Raw genomic sequence first — 11,176 nt, 5'->3', positions numbered from 1 at the left:
CGTGTCTTTGTTTTGGACGGGATACCTGAAAAGATACAGGCAGCTGCTCCAGCATGGTACGTGCGAGAAAATGCAACAGAACACTCCGGTACTTGTAAAGTAATCAAATTGTAGCCGCCAACGAAGCGATATGCGAGACTCGGGCAGCCGCGCTGTAGTGAACTACTGCGCTGAGTGACACGCGCCAGCGCATAGAAAAAGGCGCAGTGGCGCCACGAGAAATCCTAGCGGCGGTTCGTGGCGTTTCGGAGCGCCGATAGAGGCGGCGTGGCCTCCGGTCGTGCCACTAGAGTATATTCTAGTTCCCTATACTTGGCATCCTTAGTCCGGGACGTCATTGGTTGAAGCTGCCGCCCGAGGCCACTGGATCCGAGTTTTCTGTTCCTCCAGTTCTGAGCTATAGAGCAGAGTCACTTCCCAGTCCAGAAAGCAGTAACGCATCGTTTGCATCATGGAATTGTAAGAGACAGCTGTTACCGATAAGCTCACCTAGTTGTCACTGGTATGTTTTAATGCACGCATGTCACTGGTATGTTTGTCCAGAAGTTCGTCATTGTTTCTACGCAGGAAATGAGAGGGAGCTTAGCTATGTTCGTGTGATTTAGACCACCAAATATGATGATGATGACCATTTTTGTGGCACAAGGGCCAGCTGTGGCCAAATATTGCGATGTCTTTTTTTGTGTTAGCGATGACCAACACCAAAGGCGATGGAAATGCCGTTATCATGGAGCTTGAAGTAATGCACGGTTTGTGATGCATGGCGAGCGAAGCAGCGGAAGTGGTAAAGGAATACGCCTACTTAGGACAGGTAGTGATTGCGGAGCCGAAACATGAGACTTAAGTAATTAGAAGAATAAGAATGGGGTGGAGCGCATTTGGCAGGTATTCTCAGATTATAAATGGCAATTGACCAGTAACCCCGAAGCGAAGTGTGTGTGCAACGAAGTGTGTATGCAACTGGGCATGCAACGAGAAGGCAAGATAACCATTGGTTATTCAGAGTGCATCTTGCCGGTACTTACCTAAAAGGGGGACAGACGCAGAGGCTTCCGAAAAGTGTTCAACTTCAGTTGAGGACGACGCAGCGGGCATTGGAAAGGCAAATCAAAGATGTAATCTTCGGAGAAAAGAAGAGAGCAGACTGGTAGAGGGAACAAAGGCGTGTTAAGGATATCTTAGACTAAATGAGGAAGAAGAATCGTATTAGAAATCAGCGCAAAAAACGGAGACCAGGAAAGGACTGCAAGTACACAAGGCAACTTGTTTGCGCTGTGCACATGTGGTGCTTTCTCTTTCTCCGTTTTTCGCTGATTTCTAAGATGATGCAGCACCAAAGTGCCAAGCAATCCACTCTTCTTCTGGAGAAGAAATGGGCATAGGTTGGGCATGCAACGAGAAGGCAAGATAACCATTGGTTATTCAGAGTAATAAACTGGATTCGAATTGAAGGAAAGCGTGCCAGGGGGTGGCAGAAAGTTACTTGGGCAGATGCGATTAAGAAGTTTGCGGTGATAACGTTGCCGCCGCAAACACAGGACCGGGTTAATCGAAGAAAACGGGAGAGGTGGTTGCCCTTCAGTGGGCGTAGTCAGGCTGATGATGGCGAAAGCACGTGCTTTCGCTTCCACCGTCTTCAGTTCGCGTCACATTGGCGTAATATTGGCTCACGCAAATACCTGAGAGTCAACGTCCTCTTTCGGGACCAGATTTGTAGTGACAAGACGTGATTCCGCCAGCAGTTGCGCATACCACTTGTTGTTCTTTCAATTCCGCCGTCGAGCCAACCCATCGTCATTCAGACCGCACCAACCACGGGAAAGATGTGTACCGGCCCGCTAACTGCTCACACAACCGCGCACCTTTCGTCCTTTTTTATCAAGACAGCGCAAGATTGGAACGTCCTTCCTCCTGGCGTTGCTCACAGTCCCCGTGTCATCAACTTCAAAGCAACGATCGAGCATATACACATTTAATTACATCGTAAGAGCCCATCCCTCATGTAAAACCCTCTCACTGGGGCCTTTGGTGCATTATAAATAAATAAATAAATAAATAAATAAATAAATAAATAAATAAATAAATAAATAAATAAATAAATAAATAAATAAACTTTATTGTCACGTTTCGGTCCGTGTGTACTGTGCATCTCACACAAACACTATTAGGAGACCAGTTATAGACAACTCAAACTGCAAAATATTTATTGTAAGAAACAATATGGCGACAGTCATCTATTCGCACTTACTTAGTGCCTGAAACCTTTATTGATGGTTTGGTTAGCAGAAAAGAAAACAAGGCATGTGGATCGGATAGTCTGCCGAAGTTCCTGACTTCAGACTGTTCCTCTTGGGATACAGTTATACGAAGAGTTAAAGCTTCTCGATGAGTATGGCGGAGCCGCCGCCACCGCCGTTGCAGGCGGCAGCCATTCCATACTGTCCTTGCTTTAGATGAAGGGCTAAGCGTCCTGTGATCCTTGCACCAGATGCCCTGAAAGCAGACAGTGATTAAGGTGCTTTAAACATCGCGAACATGCCACGTTGGTCTGTTCTCAAAAAGTGGTTAATTTTGGTGGGCACAATCCAATCCACAGTGTGCTGAGTAAATTCTCAGAGACTCATTTTCGACCAGAAAATGCAGGAATGAAAGATTTCAGGGCGCGTGGAGAACCTGAGGAAACTTTACATTTCTTCTGTAGGTAGGTAGCACTTGTATAGTGCTGTTGTCAATACAGTAGTGTCGACACAGTGTCTTCTACTCTTTCGTTTTTTTACACACCCTTCCGGAATACAGGGTTGCCAAGTGAATATTTACCCTGGTTGATTTCTTTTACCTTTCTCTCTCCCCGTGTCTCTAGGTTATGTGGTAGCTTAGCGAGGTCCTTGTTAAGTTTTTCAAGTACCATTACTTTGGAATAAGCTAATGTGGCTACTGTGATCACGATCAATTAAATCACACAGATAGACACCTCTCGGCTGCAATATTTTTCTTGTCACACAATGCCAAGTTAGCTACATCTCGCTCAGTCTAAAAATACAGGGCGTGCAAACACGGACACAAGAAAGAAGTCAGGGGCACTACAAACGCTTGTGTCCGTGTTTGCACGTCCTGTCTTTTTAGAATGAATACTTACCAACTAGCTCAGCTCTCTGTTATTCTAAATCTCGCTCAAGGTTCACCAAAATATTCACTGTGCTGCGAATGAATGCTGAGCTGCACAAAAGAGATGGATGAAAACAACACGCTAGAAGAAATACAGGCATTGTGCATCTCGAGCCTTCTTTTCGTGAATTTCTCTTGCCCTGCTGCGATATTCCTAATGTCGGCCAAACTACTCCAAGCTCCCATTCTGGTGAGCCAGTTTGCTTCACGCATTAGAAAAAAAAACAACGACGGACGTCCTACGTTATGAAAATGTTTTTTTTTTTACAATTGCACCGGGCGATTTTAAACACATGATAAAGATTAACGCACTTACCCAATTGGATGTCCAAGGCTGACTGAGCCTCCATGAATGTTTACTTTAGAGTGGTCCAACTTGAGGTGCTTCATGTTGCATAGTACCGCGGAACTGAAAGGCTCGTTGATTTCGAACATGGACACATCATCAGTTGTCAAGCCAGCTTCCTTCAAAACCTTTCAAAAGCAACGGGATGAGCGAAAATTGTTATGAGCAATTACGCTGTGAACATCCTGCAAAACTGAAAACAATAGGAAACATTAATATCAACGACGCACTACCACATAGCCCTTCCTATATCGGGAAAAATTGGGGGACGCTTAAGCTTCGCCTTTAAGAGTTGAACGCGATAGCGATATCTTGCCCCTAGTGCGCACTTCGAACACTACGAGTGTTTAACCGAATGCGCGCACTAAGGTGTGTGCCTTATGTAATGGGTAGCATGCTTTAAACCAGGAGCAATTATGCGCGAGAAACTTTTTCGAAGTTGCGATGCACCCACTACGTGGTCTTAAAGGGGTCATGAAGCACCCCTTGGGCTGATTGAAAAAACACATCCTGCGGAAAGCTGACACGGCTATGAACTACTCTGCCAAATATTACAGTCGTGCGCGCCGCGTAATGGCCACAAGCGGAGCGCGAAGTTGCCGTTTCCCCAGGCACCCTCTTTTCAAACAAAGGCCGGTTCTCACTCTCGTCGGTGGGCGGGGCGTCTGTCCGCTGTACGTCGCAAGAGACATAGCATGCTTATTGGCCGATAGCCGACGTAAATCGAGAGCGGCGTTCGGATCAGATGCGCTTCTTGCCGGCGCCGCACTCCTCAGTACACGGTAGCCGCACTCGCGCAAGCGAATCACAGCGGGAGAGCGATCGCGTTTCATGACGCGCGCTGGCGTAACTTCTTTCCCCCATGCCATCCCTCCCTGTCTAGCTTCCAGTGCGCTCGCCGGCACGAGAAAAGAGAGAAAGCGCTGGGAGCGTGCGCCAAACCCCCGTAACTCCGCTGATTCTTGACGGATTCGAGAAATTTTTGCGGCAATCGATTCGGGAGGCAGTACACTCCGACACTGAGGCCATTAGATCATTACTTGGAAAAGTGGTTCATGACCCCTTTAAGGGAATACGCACAGTAATGTGTGTGCCTTTTGTAATGGGTGGCTGTCTTTAAACCACCAAGTCGTTATGATATTGACGTGGTGTGACGCCTGATGGCAATGTACGCCTGTACCACGCGATATTACTGCGATATTACATCTCGTACTATGACACCTGTATACAGGACGCGCATTTTTGGGAAGCATGAAAGTTACATTTAGTGCAGCTCTAAGCAGAGGCGTGGCGAACATCTGCTTGCCACGCAGACGGCGTGGGTTCGATTCTCACTCGGACCCAACATTTTTATTATTTATTTTATTTCCAGCTTTTTCGATTTTTCGGTCACGGACAAGATGATTTTTCGCTCACAACAACGGCGCCGACGCCGACGGCGGAAGTTTTCTGCGATACGAGCTCTAACGCTATCGGCGTTAAAATGCAGGCAAGAGGCGAGCTGGCGTGTGCGTACCTGACCTACTTTTTTCTTTCTTCTTTCTTTCTTTCTTCTTTTTTCTTTCTTTTTTCTTTCTTCTTTCTTTCTTCTTTCTTTCTTTCTTTTTCTTTCCTTCTTCCTTCTTTCTTCCTTTTTTCTTTCTTTCTTTCTTTCATCCTTTCTTTCATCCTTTCTTTCTTCTTTCTTTCTTTCTTCTTTCTTTCTCTTCTTTCTTTCTTTCTTTCTTTCTTTCTTTCTTTCTTTCTTTCTTTCATCCTTTCTTTATTTCTTTCTTTCTTTCCTTCTTTCTTTCCTTCTTTCTTTCTTTCTTTCTTTGTATCGCATTGCGCAACGCTCTCTCCTGACTTCTTACTTCCTGCGTGCCGGGAATTTGAACTTCACCCACGCGCTTAGCAGCATAACACTTACGTTGCTACCAGCAACAACGACGGTCATGCGTGAAACAATGAAATGCGACGACGAAAGACCACAATGAAAGGGTGCGACGCGGAATAACAAGTGACATCAATCAAAGATCCCACACCCTTATCAGAAACGGCTGATCGCCGGCAAGCCCACCATCGAGCGAGCATCAGTAATTGGGAAACGGCACACAAATACGCGTGTGTACACCAACATTTCCGTACACACGCCGGTGCCGGGTTTTTCGTGAACTATGCCACCGTGGTCACCGTCAACGAAATCTGTCACTCATAAAAGCTTCGCTTTAAATAAAATACATCTTCCCCAATACATCCACTGACAATCTCACGGTATGTCTTGCCGTTTACCTGGAAACGAAACCTCGGTCGATACCGAAAATACGTGCATTTTGTTACGCAGTTGTTGTGTAGTGTGCCTAAGAATCTTACATTAATGAAATTGATGTGAAATGTCCTAAATCCAATTTGCATGATTTCTTTTCTCGGCATGTGATGGCGTTCTGTGCCTAAAGCTAACTTTCTTAAGGCGCAAGCCTCATCAGACGCGAAAACTGACCGTTGGCATCCCGCGGCGTCGGCGTCGGCATGCGTGATGCAAAAAATCATCATCACGTCATGATGTCCCCATCTGGCGTCATCATGACGTCACAGATGCCAATGTTCGTGCCGTCATCCCGACGTCACCATGGCGTCACGTGATGACGTCATCACGTTACATTGTCGCTTGGGCAAAGGTGGGCCGAACACGGAGGCAGCGCAAAACCAAGCGAGATGCAGAAAGCTTGCAATGCCTCCGACCCTGAAAGCAGTGCAAAAGCACGTTAGGTGCAGAAAGCTTACGGAGGGGGCGGGGGAGGTTCAGTACATCGACCGAGAAGAAATAGAAGATGGCTTTCGCCTCTGAGTCGTCTAGGCGAAGGCGTAACGAACCCTGTTAGATTTTTGTTGTCGGGATTTGATAAAAACACACGTGAGATTTACTTGACGTAACCAGCCAAGTGTGCATGCATTTTAACTGTTTGTAGCTGCCCTAAGTAAGAACATACGAATATTTAGCGCCCGTCCTGTGCATCTGTGTTCCTTCGTCGTCCTGGTCAATTTCGCGCTTTCCAATTTTGAAGAATATACGATTTTATTTATTCTGATAAGTCTTGGCTGTGACTCGGTCCTTGGATGACAACTGGCGTTCTCTGGCGCACCGAAGGACGTACTCTTATTTTTCCGTACTGTCGTGGGGCATTTCGTAGGACATATAAGTTAGCCCTTGCAATCATCCCTTGAATAGGACGCACGTCAGCCCGTGAACAGGATGCAGTCGCACGGAGGCTGCATCCTATTCACGGCGTACAACAGACACTAATCCTGGCAAACGCGCATGCAATCGCAAGGCGACAAGATGTGCCTTTGTACTATTTTGCAAAACGGGACGATGTACTTCGATAAAAGACGAAGGCTTTGAGCGTTGGTATCCCTGCAAATGCCTCAATCAAGTGACAACGACAATATTTCAAGGGAAAGGCTTTGTCATCTTTGCAGTGTTAACCGTAAAATGTGTAGAGCTTTTGTAGGGTGGTGTGCAGCAAACCACAATACATGAGCTGGTTCAAACAAGAGCAGTAAAGGCTGGTTCACACCGGCGACTAGCAACGGTCGCGCGACTAAGTTAGTCGCAAAGCGACTGGTCGCAAACGATCGCAAATGGCCGTTTTGGTCGCAAAGCGACTGCTTTGGCTCAGTCGCTCGCTGCTCGATTTTTCAGTCGCGCGACTGCAGTCGCAAACCTCTGAACCAATCAGATGAGCAGAAACAGGACATCAGCCTATTTTACGGGGCAACGGCAATACGAGCTGTATACGAGCAGACGTGAATTCTATATGGCGACGGTTATAAGTCGCACGCAGGTGTGAACATCGGTCGCTTTGAGTCGCTTTTTGACTTCCAGTCGCAAACGGTCGCGCGACCGGTGCTAGTCGCCGGTGTGAATGAGCCTTAATTGCAAGGAATCTAGAAACCACGTATATAATACCTCTGTCACCCGAGCACTTGAATGTTTTTGAGCAAGAAGACCTCTTAAAAAGAGTTGAGTTTTGCCCGCATAGAAACGAAAGAGAGCGATCTCACCTTCAGGAGCGGTCTTTTCTGGAAACGGAGATAGTCGATCTCTTTCACAGCAGTAAAACTGTACCTTCGAAACCAGTGGGTGCCAGTAATTATTCATTGGTGAAAAAATTTGGCAAATGTTTATTGTTCCGTCGCCTACTGAATTCTTCAACACTTATTTCCTTGTGTTATCTCGTAAGCAAGTCGAACGGGTTGGGAATATCAGAATATCACATGGGGACGCTTAACGCGTCGCACGGAGAGGCGGAAGAACCGCGGCATCGTAACATGTGTGGCCAACACCGGTCCGAACAGCCCTAGATGCAAGCAAAAAGCAAAGGCTACAATGGTCGGAGAAGGACACTTGGACTTTATATATTGAGATATGTAACCTTAATCGACTGGTTCTGTTTTGAAAGCTAGCGCCACGCTTTCTGTAGCGCGTTCGGTAAAAAAAATTGGCCGCGTATCTGCGTGCTTCGCTGCAAATGTCGTGTAAAGACGATAGAAGAGGTGCTGTGTGAGATATGGACGCCATCTGGCAATACGTCGGGAAACATGAGTGCTGCGTTGCGTGCTGGTAGTCCCGGCGCAGCAGCAGGCGAAGACCGGCGGTGACCAACGCGACCGGCGGGGACGCCAGCCAGCCCGAAAACGCGGTTTGGCGCGAAGCGCTGAAGCAGAGAAACGTCCGCACTCAACGAGTACTCTCCACACACTCTTTTATTTACACGTCGCCTGGGTAAAACAGGAACGCCAGAGCGGCGCCCACAACCGGCAGCCTGAAGGCCGCCCACAACGCTGCTTTTTCATTTTTTAAATATTTTTTTTCACCTTCTTGGCCTTCTCAAAACTAAAGTTTTTCAACACCAACCCATGGCATTCGTACAGTGCAATACAGAACCGAAACCGAAACACAACAATGAGCTCGTGCGAAGGGTACGGAGGAAGGCAAATTTCAGCGCAGTCGCATTTTCAGCTTTGTTGAAACAGCGCTCACTAGACGACGACGAAGTAAAAGAAAGCACAGGACAGGCAGCGCCTGTCCTGTGCCTTCTTTTACTTCGTCGTCGTCTAGTGAGCGCTGTTTCAACAAAGATGAACGCATACCAACTCGCTCAAGCTTCCATTCTTATGCATTTTCAGCGCAGGTTAAGAAACTAGGGTCGTTAAAATTACGTATGTATGCATTGTCTATTAAAGGAACACGCCACCTAATACTTACCTAGTGATGTTGCACCTCAGATATGCATGATATTTACTTTTTGATCGACAACGTTCACAAGTATGAACAGCCGTACCACTTCAAGACGGCTGGCCCTTGGGCAAGTGGTTCAACTTTGGCCGAGTCGCTGAATCGAGGGACGTGCCGACAAACAGAAAGACAGACAGACAGAAAGACAGACCAAAATTTCTGCGTTTAAGTTCCCCAAGAAAGACTATCGTCTTTAATACTAAAAAGCATCGATGCCGTGTGTCTGCGAGGCAACGCCTCTTCATTAAAAACTCTTTGAACTTTTTAAATGACCGCTTACGTGAAAGAGTTTCGGCATGCTCGTGTGACAGGGGTATAATACTGTGAAGCGTCCTTTTATTTTGTCAGTGTCCTCAGAAATATCTCTGTGAAACATTTCACTCCCTATTACAGCCAATGAGGAATGTTTGCACCGTTCTTTCTGGACCAGTGCAAGCCTTCTAATTGCACCGGCAGTGATTGCGTTGGCGTAACAAATGCTCGTTTTATTGAAACTTGCAAGTTTTCTTCGCTACATTAATCGGCTAAGCAATGCGCTCGGTTGTAACATCCTAATCTTAGTTTTCTTGTATGTCAAGACATTTTGGCATATTTTTGCCAAGTTAATAGAAACGAATATTTATTTTACCACGTGTGAACATAGTCAGTGTGCATTCGACCGTTCTTTCGTTGGAATTTTTATTGTCGTTCTGTGAGCGCACTTTATTCTTTTTTTGTGTTTTACTTTCTGGTATGGTTTGACTTTTGAAATGATAGCATCCTTTACAAGTGATGGCTTCCCGTGCACTGTTATGCAACTTTTTTCACGTTTGTTGTGTTCGACATTGCAAATTTTCTATGCAAAGGACTAGCACACGCCAAATAGGGGTGTCAAGAAATACTAAATGTCCGCGGTACAATGTTGGCCGGCGAAGGGCACGGGCCAAGTCTCTGCTTGACTTCGTGGCTAAATCCCCGGGAAAGGTGGCTTTCGTCGATGCGGCGCAGTACGGCCGCTCGGACAGCTTTGCGGCCGTGGTTGGTGATCATCGCGGTCGCGTACTCAGCTCAGCTTCCGTTAGGAAGGTGTCTGCCTCCGTAGCAGAGCAGGTAGCGATAGCTCTAGCTATGAAGGACCCTTCGCGTCCTGAGATATTCACCGACTGCCCTCCGGGCCTTCGCTTCGGGTGTGGTCTCAAGAGAGGCTGCCGCTATTCTCAGTTCGAGGGGTGTAGGAGGCTTTCACACAATTACCTGGTTCCCGGCCCACATGGGCTCAGGGGTTCATTGTACAGTTCCCAACGTCAACGAACTTGCCCATAACCGTGCGCGAGAAATCACGTGCCGCTGGCGGCCCGGGCGGGTCCGGAGGCGGCTGCACGGAGAGCTTCAGGGATCCACTTGGCACCTTCAACGAAGTTACTTCGCACTATCAACTGTCAAGGCGGCGATACCCCCTCCCGCATTCCAAGCTTACTAGGCCGCAGTCCTCGGTTCTCCGGATGCTGCAGGCAGGTTCCTTCCCGTCTCTCAGCACGTTTAGCCACTTTGCTGAAGGCATAAATCCAGGATGCCCTAGCTGTGGGGCGGATAATTGCACACTCGCTCATATGCTCTGGCAGTGCCCGGCGTTACTTAGCGCAAAGTTCAGCACAGAAGAAGACTGGAAGAGGGCTCTTAAAAGCCGCGAGCTCTAAGTCCAACCGTCGGCAGTCCAGGAGGCCTGCGAACGGGCGGAGGGCCACGGTCTTCCAGTACCGGCGTGGGCGCGGCCAGCAACTGCGGCGGAACCCCCTTCGGGGGTTGTCTGATCGGGGTTCTCCAGGACCAAATAAAGTTCATTTCATCATCAACCAGTATTTCTGAGCCATTGTCCGGTGGAGTAGCAAGGCGTGTGATTGGAGGGGTTCAAAACCCCCCACCAAAAAATTTTTACATTTTGTATGTTTATATACGCGCGCACATACAAACACACGCACGAATCTATATTGCATTGTTGTACTGCGTTCCTCCCGCAATGCAGTAACCATGGATTCAGTAATATCAAGACCACGAAAATCTACGGCTAGCGTGAATGCGTATATAAAACAAAACCTCTCCAAAATTGTGAGCGCGAAATGAAAAGTGCTGTTTGGTGTGCTCCTAACCGTCCCTTGACCAAAAAAAGTAAAGAAAAAACAAACAAACCGAACGACAAACCTTTGTCATTGCGTATGCAGTAGCAATTGAAAAGTGCACTGGCTCCACAGCGGCATCGCCAAAGCCTAGAAATAAAGACATAAGATCACTCAGACCTGCTAACCTCTCAATGCTTGGCGTAGAGCTTCAAGAGCAGGCCGGTTTAGTTCAAGGTCACTTTTCATTTTCACGTTAAAAACACATTCTGAACGAAGAATTGTTCTCGTAAG

At 47.3% G+C, this 11,176-nt stretch overlaps 1 protein-coding gene across 1 annotated transcript in view; it reads right to left on the bottom strand.

The window, feature by feature from the left end:
- Positions 1-2,253: 2,253 nt before the first annotated feature.
- LOC119405312 (acetyl-CoA acetyltransferase A, mitochondrial) overlaps positions 2,254-11,176 on the bottom strand; it is a 98,835-nt gene continuing 89,912 nt past the window's right edge. The window contains exons 11-13 of the mRNA XM_049419254.1: positions 10,968-11,032; positions 3,482-3,639; positions 2,254-2,493 (exon numbers count right to left, since the gene is read on the bottom strand). Of these exons, the coding sequence (XP_049275211.1) occupies positions 2,373-2,493; positions 3,482-3,639; positions 10,968-11,032 (344 nt within the window). The 3' untranslated portion in view covers positions 2,254-2,372. The remainder of the gene's footprint in view (positions 2,494-3,481; positions 3,640-10,967; positions 11,033-11,176) is intronic.

The sequence above is a fragment of the Rhipicephalus sanguineus genome, chromosome 9 (assembly GCF_013339695.2).
Source record: "Rhipicephalus sanguineus isolate Rsan-2018 chromosome 9, BIME_Rsan_1.4, whole genome shotgun sequence".
Lineage (NCBI taxonomy): Eukaryota > Metazoa > Arthropoda > Arachnida > Ixodida > Ixodidae > Rhipicephalus > Rhipicephalus sanguineus.
Note: the sequence above shows the minus strand (reverse complement) of the source record. Positions and strands in the feature narration are given on the sequence as shown.